The 21309-nt window shown below is 35.3% G+C and overlaps 1 protein-coding gene across 5 annotated transcripts in view; it reads left to right on the forward strand.

The window, feature by feature from the left end:
* ARFIP1 (ARF interacting protein 1) overlaps window positions 1-21309 on the forward strand; it is an 86056-nt gene that overhangs the window by 10723 nt on the left and 54024 nt on the right. For 4 of the 5 annotated variants that reach the window (XM_090288836.1, XM_090288838.1, XM_090288835.1 and 1 more), the window contains exon 2: window positions 7752-7853. In XM_090288836.1, coding sequence (XP_090144962.1) covers window positions 7761-7853 — 93 coding nt within the window. In that variant the 5' untranslated portion in view covers window positions 7752-7760. Of the gene's footprint in view, window positions 1-6444; window positions 6509-7751; window positions 7854-21309 lie in introns of all 5 variants that reach the window. The other variant, XM_090288837.1, reaches the window with a different exon arrangement.

A 21309-nucleotide genomic window follows, 5' to 3' on the forward strand; every position in this document is an offset into this window, starting at 1 on the left:
GGCTGGTTTAAAGAAGTAGCATCCCAGAGGTCACTTAAAGCATCTTTAGCCTCCAGTAAAGATGAATCTGTGAGGCCCAAACATTAATGGTAGTTTTGTAATGTGATTTATCATTCTGTTTTCAGAACTTTTTTTTTAATGACTGAATTTATGTAAAGATAAGAAAACATTTTAAACAACACAAATTATGTTATTAACTTTTTAAGTCTTGTCATTCCCCATGTATGTTATCAAAGTTATGAACAAACTTATAAAAAATAAATGCGAAGCAGGTAGGGCCTTTAAAGAAAATGAATAAAACACAGATTGAGTACTTATCTCCGTAATTCTCAGAAATTCAGTTCCCTGTTTCTCTGTCTGCCTGGGGTTATTTGGTCTTTTCTTGAGCTGGATGATAATGATATGTTTTCCTAATTGGTACAATTGTTTAATACAGGGAAGCAGATGATAACTTCTATTTCACAAGAAAGTAGAAGACAACAAAAATGAACTGCCTTAACTTTCTTGTTTTCCATCCCACTTTTTGCGCTCTCCACAGTTCCTTCCTCCTTTTCTTCCCTCAGCAGAAGAGATCTCCCCCTTCTAAGGGGAATTTCTCTGCCTTTGCGTAGAACTCCTTATTGTTTTCTAAAGTCCTTTTTTAAAACCCCCATTTTAGACTTGCAAAAATAGTACAGAAAGTAACCTTATATTTCTCACCCTCTTCCCCTAATGCTAACATCTTACATAACCATAATTATTAAGAATAGGAAATATGATTATATAATTATAAAGTTGTCAAGAATGGGAAACATTGGTACAATATTATCGTTAAACAATAAACCTTATTAGAATTTCATCAAATTTTCAACTAACTGTCCTGTAGTCGTTTTAGGATTCTATCTAGGAATCCTCATTGAATTTAGGTTATTTCTCTGTAATCTCTCTTAAACTATAAGTTTCTCACAGTTTTCTTATCTTTCATGACCATGACACCTTTGAGGAGTATTGATCGGTTATTTTGTAAAATGTTCTTCAATTTTAGTTTGTCAAATGTTTTCTTATGATTGGACTGTGCTTACACAGTTTTTGCAAGAATACCATACACAGTGTGTCAAGGGGATTACGATGTTGACATGTCTTCCTCCTGGTGATTACTTATCACTTGGTTAAGTGGGATCTGTTGAGTTTCTTCACTGTGAGCTCTGAGTTTCTTCATCTGCCATCTCTCCTTTTCAGTAGATAAGTACCTTGTGGGGGATGCTTGGGAATTATATTGTATAAACCTAGCTTGTCCTCAACCTTTTGCCCTCTTATTTTAGTATCATCAGTGGATCTTGTCTGCAACAGTTATTACTGTGACGTTTGCTTCATGGTGATTGTTCCCCTCTTTCTTTTCTCTGTTCATTAATTGAGTAGTCCTTACTACTCGTAAGCACAGTAAGGGGCTAGAGTGTGTTGAAGGGTGCTCATTTATATCAGGCTTCCCCTCCTAGATGATGTTTGAGCAAAAACCTGAATGAGATGAGGGGAGAGTCACATGAAAATCTGGGAGTAAGGAACTTCAAGAAAGAGGAAGCATCAAGGGCAAAAATAAGATCTGGAAGGAAGAGCGGCGAGGGGTCTGTGGCTGGAACCAAATGCCATTGAGGAAAGAATGGAAGGAAATGCGGGTCCAGTGGTAGGTGGCAGCTAAGATTGGCTTCACATGGAAGTGAGGATGATGGGTGGTTGTCGAGGAAGCTGGGAGATTTGAAATGTAATATTCAGGCAGCACGTGGTTGAAAAATAAGACAAATTAGATGTTGACACTAATAAAATTTAAGTACTTGTTAAGAAAAATCTGCAACATGAAATGAAAGTTAAATAGTAAATGGATTCCCATGCACTCATCGTTGAAATTTAATCATTATCTGGATTTTACCACATTTGCTTTATCCATTCCTTTATAATAATACAGTAGGTTTGAGGGTTATCTTCCTTTTAAAATCGTAAAATTGCCAAGATAGATCAAAGAAAAAAAAAAAAAAAAGAACAAGGCTACAGACGATAGCATTTGTAACTGTATTTCAGCTCTGTGTTAATACTGGTCTGTTTTAGAAAAGTGTAGTTAGGGTACCCATAATGACAAAGTTAGGAAGAGTAGTTGGACTGGTTAATACTAGTGTTGATGGAACTGCTCCATTATTTGTCCTGTTGGGCCCGAGCTGAAATTAATGTACTCTTAATTACAACATCCTCATACAGCATTTTTAGTTTTCCAAGCAGTTTCATATTTGATTCTTATAATAGCTGTATGATATATAGATGAGGTTAATAATCTTATTTTATAAATGAGGAGATTGAAACGTAGGAAAGTAAAGTGACTTCTATGAAGTTATATAAAGCGGCAGGAGGCTGGTCCTTAAATTCATGTCTCCTGCTACCTTGGTTCGTCCTCAGGTTCCATGCAGTAGGCTTGTTCACATAATACTTTTGAGCCATGTTGAATTAACACTTTGTAATAAATACATTAACCATTTTTAAAGAAGGTCATATTTTACTAATACAGAAGGAAATTTCAAAAAGTATTTGAATTATGAGTTCAGTAGAATTGTTCTCTCTTTTTGTAGGCAAAGAAAAATCTAAATAATTTCATCTGACAGAGAAGGCATTTGTGCTTTTGGTATTGGAACAAAATATAGCCTCAGTTGACGTGCATAATTAGTCCACTAAGTACTGCGACCTTCATTGTCTAAAGCCATAATTATAACAATTAGAGTGGAATATTTTTGACTTCTTTCTTTTCTTCTTTCACACTGTTTACTTTTTTCACTGTTCTTTTGTCTAGAATTGACTGAAATTAAGAATTTAGTTCTTTAATTTAGAAGAAAATATAACTACTATTTGATAGCAGAACAAAATACCCATTGAATATATACAACCAGTAAACTGAGCATTGGAAACATTTCACTGTATTTTTTAATAAATTATCAAATAACTTTTGTTAAATGGTAGATTTAAGAAACAATTGGATAAACTTTAAGCTTATTATTATACCGCTTTATTTTTGTTTGCTGAGTAATATGTTAAAGAGCAAGGTTAAATGTGTTTTAGAAAATATAATGCCTCGTACAATTTCAGAAGTCTAATTAATGCTAAGACAAATTGTTCTACATCTTTTCTGGAAAGTTTCTATCTTGTTTTCTAAGCATTTTAGAAATTGGGCTTTACCATTAATAGTTCCATATACCTTAACTTATTAAGATAGCTTTTTAGTGTTTGGATCAAATTTTGTTAATGTTACATCTTTTATTTTCCACAGGGTATTCACCTACAAATGCTGACCGTCAAAAGTAAAGCCTTTTAAAATATTATGTCAAGGTATATTTTCAGGATTTGAAAAACATAAGTAGTGCCAGAGTCTTGGGCAGTTACAGAAAAGGATATAAACTAGGAGATGAGTTGACAGGGAGAAGAGTCCCTGTGCATTGATGGTGAAGATGAAGTTAATAGACATTTGGTTGCCTGATTAATCAGTATGGAGAGAATTAGGGGAGAGTATGCTATGAGAAGCAGTTGGAGGAATAGGTAGAAGTCAGATTGTAAGTAGTTTACGAGCCATATTGTAGCTATTATAATATTGAGAAGTTGCTTGATTATCTGATATTTTAAGCTTTTATGTAATAAGATACAGGCTCTGCCTTGCCCCAGCCACATCTTGGGGAGGCTTTCCCCAGCATTGGAAGGGGGCTGTGACTGGGCAGCCAAAAATTAAGATAGATGTCATACTTGGCTAAAGCCTGACTTGGCAAACCAAAAAGAGGCATTTCTCTTTTGCTGTTTTAAAGATCTAGGATTTCACTAATATGTGGAATCTAATGAAAAAAATGAACTATCAAGCAAAATAGAGAGACTCATAGATAGAGAGCAGGATGGCAGCGAAGGCAGGGGGAGGTTAGAGAGTGGAGGGACTGAGCAAAAGGAAAAAGGACTCATGGACGTGGACAACATTGTGGTGACTGCTGGGGAGTGGGGTATAAGGGGACTAAATGGTAATGGAAAAATACACTAGAATTTTTTTTTAAAAAAGATCTAGGATGAGGGATACTGGATCTGAGTAACTGGGATTTTTTTTTATAGCCCCACCGGGCCAGGGCTATAGTAATTTTTATAGTGAAGGGGTATTGGTCTAATTTATTTTTGTCATGGAGATATATTTTGGAAAATGACAAACTCCCTTTGCTACTGAGTTACAGAGCTGCAAGTTAATTCCTTCTTGTATGTGGGCACTATAATCAGGGTTATACCACCTCCCCCAACCAGACTAGTATGGTCTCTGGGGTGAATTGGGGGGCTTGAAGAAAAAATAGATCCTCTGCCATTAAGGCTGATAGGGTGGAAGTTTACCCTTAAAAAATATCGATGGTCAACAGTTTATTGAGGTAAAATTTTCATATGATGAAAGGTCCCCATTTTAAAAAACAGTCCAATGAGTTTTCACAATGCATATACTTGGGAAACCATGTCACAGTTGAGATACAGAATGTTTTCATCATCCTAAAGTTTCTTGTGCCTCTTTCAGTGAATCCTCCTCTAACGAACCCCTCGCCCCAGACAATAGCCGATCTGTCATGGTAGATTAGTTTTGTATGTTCTGGAGTTCTATGTAGGTAGAATGAGATAATATGTATTTTTTGTGTCCGCTTTTTTAGTTCAGCATAATGTTTTGAGATTAAGCAACAGTTGTTGCATACATCAGTAATTCATTCCTTTTTATGGCTGAGAAATATTTCATTATATGTATGTACCACAATTTGTTTATCCATTAACCTGTTTATTTTTTAGTTTTGGGCTCTTTTGAGTAAAGCTGCTATGAATACACATATCCGGGTCGCATCAGAGCATTTGTTTTCATTTCTCTGGTGAATGCTTAGGTGTAGAATGGCTGAATCATATGGTCATTATATACTTTTATAGGAAATTGTAAACAGTTCTCCGGTTTACATTCTCTCTAGCAGTGTATGCATGTTCCAGTTACTTTTTATCAGCACTTAGTATTGCCAATTTTTTAAACTTCAGCCATTGTCATGGGAATATTTTTGTACTTTATTGTGGTTTTAAATTGCATTTCCTTGATGATTAGTGATGTTGAACATCTTGTCATGTATTTACTTGCCATTCATATGTTTTCTTTTATGAAGTGCCTGTTAAAATTTTGGCCATATTTTATTTGGGTTGTTTGTTTTCTTACTGAATTGTAAGACTTACTTATATTTTTGGAATATCAGTCATTTGTTGGATACATTTATGTATCACATTTATTTTCTCCCAGTCTGAGGCTTGCCTTTTAATTTTTTAAATAGTGTCTTTTTAAGAGAACTTTCTACTTTTGATAAAGTCCATATTATCAGTGTTTCTGTTTTATGGCTTGTGCTTTTCGTGTCCTATCCAAGAAATGTTTGCCTACCCCAAAGTCATTATTCAGTCTACTAATAACCAAAGGCATGCTTCATTTCTGTTACAGTGATTTTGATCGCTAACATTTCTTTTTGTTCTTTCTTAGAATTTCTATAACTCTGCTCACATCGCCCATCTGTGTGTTTATGCATGCTGTCTACTTCATCTCCATTATTTTATAATTGTAAAATAAATTACAATTATTTTTAATTCATGATCTAATAATTTGTACATCCTTGCCGTGTCTGGCTGTGATGCTTGCTCTGTGTCGTCATCGTCGTCGTCGTCTTTTTTTGCCTTTGGAAAGCCTGGTAATTCTGTCTTGAAAGCCAGACATTATATATTGCGTAAAAGGAACTGCTGCAAATAGGCTTTTAGCAATGTCTCGGTGATGTGCGGGAGGGAGGAAGCCTTATATAGCCCTATGATTACGTCTCAGTCTTTAACGAGCCTGTGCGGCTGTACTGTGAACTTCACAGTTGTTGTTTCTCAGGTTTTTCCTCTGCTCCCTCTTATGTGTGTCAGGATGGCCAGAGTGTACTGGATTTGGGTAATTCCCTTCCTCGGGTCAGTTAGGCACAGATTATACCCAAGCAGGTTAGGCTCTGGTTTCTCCTGCGGAGTAGGCCTTGTTAAGAACAGAGTGCTTGTGTGTTTCAAAGTAGTTCTTTTCCTCCTCCGCTGCTGGAAGGATGAGGGGATTTTTCTCCAGTATTTACTCTGATTACCTGGTCCAGCTTCTGGAGGTAAAACTCGCAATGTTGTGGGGTCCTCCTTATTCCCCCTGGAGTTTGTAACTCTGAGTCGGCCACTCGGAGCCTCTAGCAATTCCTCAGGTTTCCCTGCCCAAGCACTGGTTCCAGAGGGGCTTGCCACTGGTGAGGCTTCGCCCTGGGAACCACGACTCTTTGTATTTGCCTGTTTCTCCACTTTTGGGGCCAGCTGTTGGCTCCTGTGTCCTCCTCTGGCTTTTGAATCCAAGAATATTTGTTGATTTTTCAGTCTGTTTGGATTTTTATTTGTTAGGAAATGAAAACTGGAAGTCCCACTCTCAAAGTCAAGACTGAGTATAATATTTCCCAACCCCAAGGTAACCACTATTCTGCCTACAGTCGTCATAACTCATTAATTTCTTTTTTAATTGAATCATATAGTATGTACACATTGTGTCTGGCTTCATTTGCTCAAAATTAAGTCTGTGAGATATATTTTAATAAGCTTTTTTATATTTTATGGAAGTAGAGACTAGACCACAAAACTATTTGCATTAACACTTGCTTTTAGTGGTATGACAGCCTATAATAATCCCCTAAATTAATGTTCTTGGCAGTAGGTTCAGAACTATAGATTAAACATGCACACATGTGCGCGCGCACACTTATTTTAGTTGTTTGGTCTAATTTGGTAGTCCTGTGCAGTGCAGGGTCAGGGGTAGCAGCTAGATTCAGGTCTAAACATTAGGACATATATTGTTAGGTATTGATTCTGTCCCTAACATAGATTTCTGTCAAGGCCTTTCTTTTGCTGGGCACTATTGTTAAGTGTTTGCGCGGAAAGAGAGGCACCCGTTCTCTGTGAAAAGTGGAATAAATTGTTTAGTGTATTTACTCTATAAAGTTTTTTTTTTTAATAAGGGAAAACATTATTTTTAAGATTCTTTACAAATATGAAATTCTCATTTTGTAGCCATATACTTTTTTAAACCACATGCAATTGGAGCAAGAAAAATTTTTACCAACCATAATTGATGTTCTTTTATTGATTAACTGTATTTAGTTTCTGAAAGAAATTTATATTTTCTATGGTTATAAAATTAAGGAATTATTTTTAAGCATTGACTTTTAGAACAGTAAAGTCAGAGTGGAAAACTTAATTCTCCTAGTACAGAGGTTTAAAAAGTTTTGTTATATCAGGAAAACTCTTCAGACAGAAGTGGACTTAGGAACCCATTATATACAACAGGAAAAGTAGAGCTGCTTTAATTGAATTAATAATCAAGCTTTGCTTTCTGTAATATTTTCCCAGTTGTAAGTGGTAGTTTATCATAACACTATTTACAAGGCAAGGTTATTGCCCTCGGGCACTTATAACAAGTAACTTGTTTTTTTAATTAAGAAATTTAAGTAGAGTGCAGTGTTGAAAGCCAGATGTGTTTTTATTAAATTAATAACATGTTTATTATATAAATATAAGGTGGGTTGTAATTATTTTTTAAAATGCTATAATGGTGGCTTTGAAGTACCATGAACATGAATATAGTCTTTTGAATTTTGCCTTTTATGATTTGGTGTTATTTATGACTATTTTTTCTCTCTCTCTCTTTTTTTTTTTAGGAGTCTACCATGGCTCAAGATTCTCCCAAAAATTCAGCAGCAGAAATTCCAGTGACTAGTAATGGAGAAGTTGATGACTCTCATGAACATGACTTTAACAGGGTAAAAACACTTTCTTTCTTTCAATGTAAAGAATCACAATAAGCCCTTAAATGTTGAGATGAAAGTAATAAAGTTTAATGTGGGAATATTTTCTTAGATTGACAAAAATGCCAGGAATCTTACTTTATCATGTAGAGGTGACTAGGTTTGTCATATTAGTGATTTGTGAAGATTAAGCTCTAGGCCAGTAAGCATTTAGACTTTGATGTTATTATTAATAATTCTATTGTCTGACCAGAACAAGAGTGTGTCTGACAATTTTGGCATATACCTTTATAAAACTACTTAATTTTGTTATGAGAAAAAATATTAACTATAGATTATTCTTTTAAACACTGGCACTGTTTAATCTCTTTTTTTATGTATCCTTAGTACATAATTCCTAAATAGACTACTCCTTCCTTTGCTGTTCATTTTCAAAAGTGCTTTCCAAAGCATATTTGACTCAATGGAAAATGAAACTAGCGGTGCTTTTAATTTTGATCTGACTCTCATTTGAAATTGAAATTTAATGCATTTAAGTGGAAGCACCATGTGTTTGGACATAATTTGGGCTTAGATTTCAGCTATGTAATTTCTAGTATTGTAGCCTTGGGCAGGTATTTATTTAATCTCTTCTAATTTTTGTTTTCTAATCCCTATAAATGAGAATCTTATTTACTTCTATGGGGATATTAATAATTAATATGCTGAATACAATCCTAGAAATGATATGCTGAACATAGTCCTAGAAATGATAGTGATGGTTATTTTTTCTGGAGATATTTTCATTAAACATCTCTTTTTATGATATTGGGTACATGTGTACAATTTTAACTTTAAAAGTACAGTTTTCATATATTCTTGAAAATAGTTGAAAGATAGCTACATTATTTTACAGTTTAAATAGGGCTTCCCCTGGCCAGTGTGGATCAGTTGTTTGGGAGTGTTGTCCCGTAAACCCAAAGATCACAGGTTTGATTCCTGGTCAGGATACATGTCTAGGTTGCAGGGGCGGTCCCCAGACGGGGCGCATATGAGAGGCAGCATGAGAGAGGCAAACGATCAATGTTCTCACATCAGTGTTTCTCTCCCACTCCCTCCCTTCCTCTCTCTCTAAAATCAATAAGCATGTCCTTGGGTGAGGATGGATGGATACATAAATAAAGTAGGCTATCTTTACTTCATATGTTTAAGAATAAAGTATTTTAGGTTAACAGAAGGTGGTATTTTAGATCAGGATTTCTTGATCTCGGCACTATCGACATTTTGGACCAGATAAATTCCATGTTGTGGAGGGTTGGCCTGTGCATGTGGAATGCTCAGCAGCATCCCTGACCTCTTCCTACTAGATACCAGTAGCACCCTCCAGCTGTGATAAGCAAAAATGTCTCCAGACATTGCCAGATGTCCCCAGGGGTGGGGAAGGACTTGCCTCTGGTTGAGGACCACTATTGTAGCTAAATCATTTTAATTGATTTTACTTCTTTATGCCTCGGCAGTCCTTTGGAGGGAACGAATGTGTCTTCAGGCTTGAGGTTTATTTTATTTGCAAGTGCTTTGACTTGGTTTCTAAGCCCGTCTGGCCCAGTGTCGAATGTCTCATAGAAGAAAGAGACTCTTGCATTTTGAGCACACAAAGGAAATTTTCATTTCAGGTTTTAGCCTTTCTGGTATTTGAAACACCTAAGACACACCTGCATAATAAGGAAACCCAAGTTACCATCATTAGACTCTACCTATTCCTTTATACATTTCTGTTAATTCAAATAACCTATTATACCAAAATTTTAGAGAATGATTGCTTCGTCCTATTTTTGCTAAAAGCTCCTTTTGCAAATTTATGCTGCAGATACTTAATATATGCTATATAGCAGGCACTGGCGATATAACAGAGAATAGAAGTACCTGCCATTAGGGAGTTGATATTCTAATAGACAGTCTAATGAACGCTAAAGACCTTTGTTTAAGAAAAATGCAATACTGCATTATTTTGGTGATTCACCTCCCCTCTTAAACCTCTTCTTTTTCTTGTTGTTGCTGCTATTTTTCGTTGTCTTTTTTTTTTTTTTGTCTTTTTCTTTTTTTTTTTTTTTCTTGAGCTTTAGCTTATATATACTAAAAAGCACAAATGTTAAGTGTACAGCTCAATGGAACCACCACCCACATCAAGATGTAGAACATTTCCAGGACCTGAACTGGATCTCTCTTGCCCCTTTCTAGGCAAGACACCTCCCTTCTTTCCAGGGTAATCACAACTATTCTGTCTTTATAGATTGCTTTTTACTGTACCTAAACTGCATATAAATGGAATCATATAGTATGTAATTTTTTTTTACTGTCTTTCACTCAATATTATGCCTGGGAAGTTTATCCATATTGTTGCCTGTGGAATATAATTTTCCATTGTGTTAATATACCACGATTTTTATATCCATTCTTCAGTTAATGGATACCTTAGTTGTTTCCAGTCTGTGGCTATTATGAATAGAACTGCTGTGTCCATTCTTGTACGGGTCTTTTGGTAAACATGATCACCTATTTCTTTTGGATATACACCTAAGAGTGGAATTGCCAGGTTGTGGGTACATGGTGTTTGGGTTTGGTAGATGTTATCAGCTAGTTTTCCAAAGTCGTTGAACCAGTTGAACCAATTCTACTAGTAATGAGTGAGAGTTCTAATTTTCCACATCCTTACCAATTTTTGATACTGGCATACCTTTTAATTTTAGCCATTCTGATGGAAGCATAAGGGTATCTCATTGTGGTTTTGATATGCATCTTCTTAATGGCTCCCTGATGGTTAATGATGTGGAGCATATTTTCATATTCATAATGACCATTTGGATATTTTATGAAGTGCCCTTTCAAGTCCTTGGGCCATTTTTCTATTGGGTGTGTGCCTTTTCTAATTCATTGTAGGAATTCTTTATGTATTCCAGGTATAAGTTATTCGTTTGGATATATATGTTGAAGATATTTTCTTCCAGTCTCTAACTTGCTTTTGCACTCTATTAATTTTATCTTTTGATCAACAAAAGTTGTTAATTTTAATGAAGTCCAGTTTATCAGTGTTTCCTTTTAGTGATTTATGTGATCCTTTTAGGATATCTTTGCATATCCCAGTATGATGAAGATACTGTTTTTTTCTAAAAGTTTCATTGTTTTGCTTCTTGTGCTTAGATCTGTGATTCACTTTGAATTAAAATTTGTGTATGGTGTGATGTAGGGGTCAAGGGTTTCTTTTTACCATATAAATATCTCAGTGATACTCACTATTGAAAAGACACTTAGTTCTCCGCTAGGGGGGTGCTTTTGGACTCTTTGCTTCTTGATCTTTTTTCTATCCTTGCAGTAAAACTGCACTATCTTTCTTTCTTACTGTTGTACCTGGTACTTAATTTCTCTACCTTTGTTTGCCTTTGGGTAGCACTGAAAAAAGTTATTTTCTTTCTTTTTTTAAAATTCTTTCAAACTTTAACTTTAGAATAGAGAATCTTACGAGAATTAAGTGCATTAAAACATACTATATATGTATGAGTTCTTTACTTGTGCAGTCAAAGCTGGTTAACTTTGTAAGTTTACTCATTGGTGAATGTCAAATTCTCTTTTTGGAGATTCTCCTGCAATGTTATTTTACTTTCTGTTGAGAGGCAGAGAAGTTAAAAAGGAGATGTTTCTCTTCCTTAAGTAGATGTGAACTTTACCAGTGGGAAAGGCTCCTTAGAAGAAATAATCCACTTCACCACTTCACCTCCCTAAAGAAATTCAACATCATAAAACGTTTCTGTTTGTATCTGCTCTTATGAAAAATGTGTGTGCGATGACAGTTTTTACATATTAAATATGCTTTAATTAAAATAAAAATTGAATAAAAATGCACTGTGTAAGTCCTTTCACCATGAGTAAAAAACAGTATTTCAAAAGCATCTTTTGACTGTTATGAATAAATTAATTACACTCAAGGTCTGTATTATACTCAGTGACACACACACACACACACACACACACACACACACACATATATATATATACAGGGTGGGGCAAATGTAGGTTTACAGTTGTTTTATGGAAAGTAATATGAATAAATGATACAAAAGTAAACGCATACATACAACTATAAACCTACTTTTGTCACACCCTCTATTTACCTAAATTTTAGCACACTTTCTCTTCATTATTTCCTGAGAAATAAAAGGTAAATTGAATTTAATCTCAAATACATATTTAATATAGATAAAGTTCATAAAATTGTTAAAATATATTTCTTAGAGTTAGACTTATTTTATAGACTAAGAAAGATCTCATGTAAAACTGGATCATAACCAGTTTTCTGAGATATTTTACTTATATACATCTTCCTTTTATACCTGTTTGTTGGTTGAAATTATATAATGCCTTTTATTTAATGCATACTGTATAATACACTTTTAAAAATATAATCTTGTATAAAATTAAGATGGTAGCTTATTAAGTTGTCATAACTTTGCTGGCCAGTTGGTGTCACTGTGACACAGGCAGTGAAATTATGATTTTTTGTGTCTCATTTTTTCATTTAATTTCCCTTCTTAGTCTGTCCTATGAGAGGCTCTGGTTAAACTCCTCACATTTCATATAGAGAATTTTTTAAAAGATTTTATTTGTTTATTTTTAGAGAGAGGGGAAAGGAAGGAGAAAGAGAAGGAGGGAAACATCAATGTATGGTTGCCTCTCACATTCCCAACCGGGGGCCTGGCCCACAACCCAGGCATGTGCCCTACTGGGAATTGAACCAGCAACCCTTTGGTTTGCAGGCTGGCGCTCAATCCACTGAGCCACACCAGCCAGGGCTCATACAGAGGTTTTAATGGAAGAACTTGTCACAGTGATCCTCTGGCAGCAGTTTAACATAGGTTAATATTTTGAGGTTTATTACTCTTTTTATTAAGATGAGGGGCAACAGCTATATGTAGAGAAGATAGGATAATTAGTATTATCGCAGTTTGCAGCAAAAATAATTTTGCTTCTAAATAAAAAGTTCATATTTTTTAAATAGTAAAGTTCATGGCTAAAGAATACAAATTACTCTTTGGCTTGTAATGTGCATATTATTTATAATTTATTATTATACTGCTGGTCAAAATGTTAGATTAGAAATGTGTAATTTGTACCATGAGCTAAAGAGAAGAAGCAAATATTAGCTTCATATGGTTGAAATATCTTGTGAATTAAGTTCTATTTGGCAGATTTAAAGAAATTACCTTAGTAGATAGAGCTGAAAGGAAACTTTTCTTGTGATTGGCCCAAAATCCATAATTTAGGTTTTTTTTACCTATGGGCTTTTTTCTCTATAAAAATTTCCATATACACAAAACACCAAATTTTGTATTCACTTTTAGGGAATTTAGGACTCCCTAAACCCTGCCTTTGGATCCTTAAGTTTTCTGATTCTTGAAAACTTTTGGTCTACAAGTTTTGAGTTAAATCACGGGATTTTAATTAAGTGGGAATACCTTAGAGATCCCCAAGTCTCACTACTTTATTTTACAACTGAGGATTGTGATGGAATTACCCATATTAACTAGCTGTACCGAAAGCTTATGTGATTTGATTATAAGTACAATGAGGGCAAAACCGTTCCCATCATTACCTTGTCTCCAGGGTTTGGGAATGATGCTGGCACACAGCAGATGACAGAGCCTTTCATTAAATGTCTAGTGAACGAATGAACACATGTTAGAGCCAGAATTAGAAACAGGTTTCTAGACTTACATGGAACAACAGGCAAGAGATGTTGTACTCTTAGACTTGATACATCTTGTGTCCGTAATTTCTCAGCATGCATCATCTTTCTTACTGTTAGTATTGTGGAAGTTCTGGTGTATGATATCTTGTTATTATTGTTTTACTCTTTAATGCTTTTGTTGAACTAAATAGGTCTCCATTTTCCTGTACTTATCAGTATGAGTAATATGCTCTAGCAATCTGGAGAAGATATAGGAAGGCATATAAGAATAGAAATTTAGCTGTCTGTTTATCTGCTTTTCCCAGGAGATTGGAATCACCTTAAGGGCAGAGACTGTGTACACACAACACTGTTATGCTTAATAGTAGTTGCTCAATGAAGGAATGAATTCCAGTACAAGGACTTAAAATGCAACATGGTTTCTACTTCAGTCATCCTACCCTAGTGTGAAAATAGCATGTGATGAGTTTGTCTCCATAATATATAGTACTACAGTGTAATATTCCTGCATTACATCTAAAAATGTTTATTAGTCAGTGGCAACATTGATTTGATTGTGGGGGTGGGGAGATAATTTTTACCAAATATCTGTCTTAGACCCTTTTAGAGCAGTGATTTTTTTTTTCAACCTTTTTTATTTCATGGCACACATAAACTACTAAAATTCTGCAGCATGCCAAAAAATATATTTTTTGCCAATCTGACCAAAAATATTGGTATAATTTTGATTTATTCACACCAGGCGGCTATTGTTGTGTTGGGTGTTGTCATTTTCTAATTTACAATCTAGGGGGGAAAAGTCAGTACCCCTGACTAAATAATCAGGTATTGCACATTTTAAAAATTCTTGTGGCACATAGGTTGAAAAATCGCTCTTGTAGAGGTATAGCTAATGTTTTCCAAATGTTTTTTATTGTTTAAACTATGCAAACCTAGATTCATTTTAATATTTACTTTTCAAGTATAGAATATATTCTTTGTACTATTACCACAAAATAAGTTTTGAAATGTGTGTTTGTTATACATACAATTATTAAATTAAGTATGGATTGGGATATCTGTTAAAAATTGTGAAAAATTATAACTTTTAATGAAAGGCTGAAGCCTTATCTATCTTAATTATAATCTATTGATTTTGCTTCTATTTATAAACAAACACTATCATGAATAAGTTTTTTAATCTCTAGGACTTTTTTGAATATAAATGCATACAAATATGTATGTATCTACATGATAGTCTTTGAATGAATTCAGCATTACCTTGATGCAAACTGGTACATGATTTCATTCTTATCAAACCTGAGTACAACTTGGAATCTAGACTTATGGGGGGGTACAGGGGTAGGATGGGGCCAAGAGGCTAGGCAGTAAAACGCCAAAAGGCAGGGATAATGTAAGTTCTTGTTGAATGTTTATGAAATGAATGAAAGGGGACTGGGAGAGAGAAAAAATAAGATTGAGTATGAGGTGTATGTGTGTGTGTTAATAAAATGCAGAAGATAGGTAATTCAGGAGATTTACTATCTTGATCAAGTAAAATAACAGATATAGGATGAGATTGTGGTCATGAGTAAGTTACTCGACTTAAGACTCCAGAAGTGTTGCTTCCTTACTGATGACAAGGTCCAGAGTGCTATGGGGGTTTCGTTACCTAAGTAGAATAATAGGTCGTGGAAAGTGAGAGGCATTAGAGATGAAGAGCTTAATGCAATCTGAGACTGAAGTGTAGGTTGGGTTGTACTATATTAGTCTAATATATCTTTTATCTGCCCTCAACTTTTTTTGGCTCATTATTTAACTGTAAATTACCAAACCTGAATCAAACAACCAGCTTTTGGCTTTCAGGGGGAAAAATCATACACCTTTACCAACTGGTATTACTACAACCAGTCATTCTGCATCAACATAAGTAGAAGGCGCATTCAATAGATTTTACTTCATTTTAAATATTTCGTAATTTGTATCAAAAAATAAAGCAGCAAACTACATACCATGCCATTAGTAGACTATGTTTTTGGTGAGTTTGAAAACTCAGCTTAGATACCTTATATAACAGTTTGGAAGGAATTGCAAACTGCACATAGAATCATTCCCTGAAAGTGTGCCCAATGGCATGCAAAAGGCTGGAAACGCCCAGGATAATGATTAGGGTTGGAGTTAAGGCAGAAGACCTGGACACGCCAGAGCCCTCAATCAATGTTTGTGATTAACTGGATGACAATGTTAAGGTGGTGAAGAGGCCAGTAAGGTAGGGTGGCCCACAGTGATGTGGGGGCTGGGGGACAGTATTGCACAAGGACAGGAAAGCAGTTCTCTACAACAGGGTCCCTCAAAATGTAGACAAAGGATCGCCTGCATCAGAATCACTGGGCTTACTTATTTGAAACTGACCCCTGGGTTCTATACTCCAACTTAATGGGAATCACAACAGGCAGCTAAGAAGAATCTGCCTCTGTGATAGGTTTCTCAGGTTATTCTTACCCAAACTACAGTTTGGAAACTGGTAGTGTAGAAGTACCAGTGGAGGGCTGAGAAAATGCTGACCCTGCTTTCTACCCACTCGATGAGTGTCGGAGAATAATCAGCTTTGACTCAAGATAATTGTGGAGAGGAGACAGAGAAGCCAGTATGAGCAGGTTAAGGATGTTGCAATACGTTTTTGTAGAATTGGGGATGTGGAGGTCTGTTTCAATACAAGCTTTGCTTCTGGCAGTTACTCCTTATAGGCCGCTAACCATTAAAACAATAGAGGGAAATTTTAAATGATCAAAGGACATAGAACATCTAACATAAAGCTTTCAGTTTGTTTCTTTAACAGTTATGTTATATAAATGCTTTGGAAGGTTTTATCCATTTTGAATAATGAGATAGGATGTTTAGATTGAGAAAATTTCTTAGTAAATGAAGTATTAGTACTCTATCTGCTAGGTGCTAGAAATACTAAAGGGGAACAAGATTGATAAGCACCCTGGTCTTAGTGAGCTTACAGCCGGCAGGGTGAGAGGATATAGAAAAATTGATTTTAATACCACGTGAGAAGTGATATGCTAGGCCAAGTATAGCATAATCTGAAAACTGGAAGGAGGAGTATGGAAAGATCACCAGAGGAATTCTGTCCAAGCTGAATCCAAAGGAGGAGCTAGCCAGATGAAGAAGGGTGGAGAATATTCCCAGCAGAGGCCACTCTAAAAGCCCTGAAAAGGTGTGACACCATAGAATTAAAAATTCACTATGGTTGAAGTGGAAAATGGGGGCGGGGGCAGATGTGTGAGAAATGAGGCTAGAGAGGTAAGTAGGGACCAGATCCTGCAAAACCTTAAAACCATGTAGGAGTTTGGACTTGACCTAAAGTCAATGGAGAGTAGCCACTAAATGACATAAAAATGGAAGTGTCTCAGTCCAACTTGCATTGTAGAAAGTTGTCTCTGCCAACAATTTGAAGAATGAATTTTAGGAGTGACAAGACTCGAGACAAGGGAGACAGATAGATCAGTTAGGTCACCAAGGGAGGGAGAGAGGAAGGTACGACTTAGGACTTTTCTCTCATAGAGAAACTGGGACCAGTAAAGAACACTAAGCCATTTTAAACCATGTTGATAGGAGAAAAACTGGGAGAATTTAGTATAAGGAAACTAAGGGAGAAGAGAGTCCGTGTAAATGATAGAATACGTGGAGAATCCTTACAGGCTGTTGGTGGTGTCAGTATGTTTTGAGAATCACTCCTTTATTTAAGATTTCTCCTCCTCCTAAGTAAAGGGGGGAGGAGAAAACCCTCTAGTTCTGTTTATCCATTGTAGTTCTGTGCATCTTCTTAAGGATGTGCATTTTAAAGCAAATTTGCTGAACATTTTGTGTTCTTTATGTGTTGGTCTTGCACTAACTTTAGAAGTAGATTACCATGCTAAATTATAAATTCTAAACTTATATTTTTTAACCTCACTTTTGTTCTTAACCTCAGTTAAGATATGCAAAATGGAGACAAGTTATTTTGGTAGAAAATGAGCACCCCTCACTGCTTTATGGAAGCTATTACTACAAATGTTATTTTGTATCCTTTAAAAGGCCTTAGAATATACATGAAACTTTGTTTGCCAAAAGCATTATATTTTGTTTCAGCTTAATTATTTGAAATTTTGCTTTTAAAAACTATTAAATACTGTGGCACTACCCTCATAGCTTGAATACAAAATTAACTTCAGGTTTATCTAATTTTATTGTACGCTAAGCACAGCTTTGCAAAGCCTTAAATTTTGAGTTGAATGTCAGTGACATAAAAATGCAAACAAGGGATTTTATGTTGTTGCTTATAAATGGACTCATTGTCTCTCAAATGTATTCCGGAAACCATATGGGTGAATGCAGTAGCAGATATTTAAAATGTTACTAAGCTCGGCATACATAGCCTTATAATTGAGATACTTAAAAAAATTTCAGGGTTAATACAGAAAGGTACATTTTAACTTTTTGTGAACTAGGAGGCTTAATTATATTACTTAGAGAGTATATATTTTACCAGAAAACAGTCAACAAGCTCATAAAATACTGTTATTCACAAGTCATATATTCCTCTCACATTGCACAGATTATTTTGTTTTCACTTAGTTGCCAGACCACTATCAAAATGATAATTCAGTTCAGGATGTGAATGGACCCATTTGTACCACTTTGGTTAAACTTCTGTTAGTAACAGTTCAGGCATAGGAAGGCCTTAGTGCTTTTCCAATTTTATACCTGTTTTACATAAAGAACATGGTTTTTTTTTTTTTCTGGAAGCACTTTTTGTTTATTGAATAAAGGACCCCTGGGAAACCATTAGGTAAGATGTAATATCCTCAGACAAGTAGAAGTTATTTCTTCTGGTGGCCAGATATGACAAGATGGAAGGTGCCCCAAACTTCTTTGAAACTTAGGTAGTCAGAGATAAGCATCATATTTACTGTTTCACCTATTACTAGTTCCCTTCTTTCCAACTGCTGCTACTACTATATATCTTTTCTGGAAATTTACACATTTTTGTGACAGGACAGATGATTCAAACAAGCATTGTTCTCTCAGGTAAGTTTCAAGACTACAGTAAACATAGCTTTCTTAGACCTCTGTGCCATTTATATGTGTTTGAATGTGTTTAGAAATAATAAGTTCAGCAAAGTTGAAGGATATAAGAGTAATAGCAAAACTCAATTTTATTTCCATACACTAGGAATAAATAAAATTAAGAAAGCAGTTACATTTACAATAGCATCAAAAATAAGACTGTCAAACTGAGAACTATAAAACATTGTCAAAAGAAGTTAAAGAAAATATAAATAAACAGAAAGCATATATTTCATGTGCTTGGATCAGAAGACTTAATTTGTTAAGGTGGCAGTGTTCCCCAAATTGATCAGAATCAGCAGAATCTATTAAAGTCCCAGTTGGCCGTTTTGTAGAAATTGACAAACTGATTATATGTAATTGCAAAGGATCCAGAATAGCCAAAAGAATTTTGAAAAAGAACAGACTTGTAAGAGTCACTACTTTTGATTTTAAAACTTACTACAAAGCTATAGTAATCAGAAGTGTGGTACTGGCATAAGGAAGACATATAGATCAATGAAACAAAATTGCAAGTACAGATATAGACCCTTACATTTACGATCAGTTGAGCTTTGACAAAGGTGCTGAGACAATTTTCGATATGGAAAGATTAGTCTTCAACAAATGGTGCTGGGACAGCTTGATATCCACCTGTCCAGAATGGAGATGGACCCAGGCCTCACACCATACTCGATAACTCAGATGGATCAAAGACTTAAATGTTAGGTGCTAAAACTATAAAAGTGTTAGAAGAGAAACATAGATGTGAATCTTAACAACCTTGGATTAGGCACTTTAGATTCTTACAGATGACACTAAAAGTACAAGCAGCAGCAACAACAAAAACAGAAAACTGGAGGTTATCAACTTGTAAAACTTTTGTGCTTCCAAGAATACCATGAAGAAGTGAAAAAGCAGCCCACAGAAAAAAATATTTACAAATCATATATATAATAAAATATTTGTGCCTTACAACTCAACGGTAAAATGACAAAAGACCCAACTAAAAATAGGTCCAAAGATTTGAATAGTCATTTCTCCCAAGAAGATGTACGGATGGCCAGTAAGAACATGACAAGAAATGCCAGTCAACACTGGATTCAGATGCTAATTCATGGAATGGTTATAATAAAAAAGATAATAACAAGTATTGGTGAGGATGTGGCAACATTAGAACCCTCATACATTGCTTTTGAGAATGTAAACGTCATTTTGGAAACCATTCAGACAATTCCTCAAAAGGTAAACATAGAATTACCATATAACTCAGCCAAAAACATGTACATTAATGTTCATAGCAACATTATGCATAGTAGTCAAAAATTGGAAACAATCCAAGTGATGATCCATCAACTGATGAATGGATGAACGAAATGTGCTATATCCGTATGATGGAATATTATTCAACCATGAAAAGAAATGAACTAGTGACATATGCTGCAAAATGAATAAATCTTGAACCCAGTATGCTACAAGACACATACTATATGATTTCATTTATACAACTGTCCAGAGTAAGCAACCCATGGAAACAGAAAGTAGGTTAGTGGGTCTCAGGGACTGGGGAAGGGTAGGAATGGAAAGTGGCTTCTAAACGCTGCTGAGTTTCTTTTTGGGGTGATTAAAGTTCTAAAATGGTGGTGATGGCTCTCCAACTCTGTAAACAAATTTTATGGCATGTGAATTATATTTCAATGAAGTGAATTCAGAGTACAGTGAACACCTATTTGTGTACCATTCAGTTAAGAGGTAGAACATCCCTGTTACTTGTTAAGTCATTGTTCTTTCCCCACATAGGCACATGGTTCACTCCCTCACTTTGTTCAGGATCCTGCCCACATTTTACCTCCTTAGAGGGACCTTCTAAGAGTACTCCACCGAAAGTAGCACTCTGCCTATCAATCACTCTGTATCCTTATTATCCTGCCTTAAAAGACAACAACAACAACAGAAAAAACAACTTATAAGTACTTACTATTTATTTCCAGCACTTTAATTGCCTAATGTAATATTATACATAATTTGATTACTATCAGTCCCCACCCTCCATGGGAGTCTAATATGGCCAGACTTTGTTTCTGGCATTGCAGTATCTGTAGTGTCTAGAGCAGTGGCGTCATGAAGTTGGTGCTCACTCAGTATTGGCTCCATTTGTTAATAAATCCTTGTTTCAGAGTTCAAGCAGTACTTCGTCTTTCCTATTTGGTTCTCATGGACTTAGTCCCTATTCTGAATTCCGTTGATACTTATTGTCTTTACTTTGGTACTAAGTCCAACTTTTATGTTAATGTTTGTACATCTTGTCTCTCCATTCAGCCAAGGATTGTATCTTCTTTCTCTTTTTCCAGAAAGTCTAACATATAGTAATATTAAACAAATACTCATTAAATTTTAAAATAAACCTATTGCTATAGCAGCTTCTTAATCTAATGGTGTGCAGTCATTAATCCTTTAGTTCACTTAACAAATTAATTTTTTCAACAAATAGTATCTCAGGCACTACTTAAGGGATTAAATGTATAGCAATAAACAGAATACGCAACCTCCCTGCTCTCATGAAGCTTACAACATAGTGAGGGGGGACAAAAATAAACAGATATACACATACTACATTACGCAGTGGTAACTGCTGTGAGAAAAATAAACAGGGCAAGCAGAATAGGGAGTGCCGCTGTG

Source organism: Furipterus horrens, unplaced genomic scaffold, assembly GCF_987537825.1.
Source record: "Furipterus horrens unplaced genomic scaffold, mFurHor1.1.pri manual_scaffold_10, whole genome shotgun sequence".
Classification (NCBI taxonomy): domain Eukaryota; kingdom Metazoa; phylum Chordata; class Mammalia; order Chiroptera; family Furipteridae; genus Furipterus; species Furipterus horrens.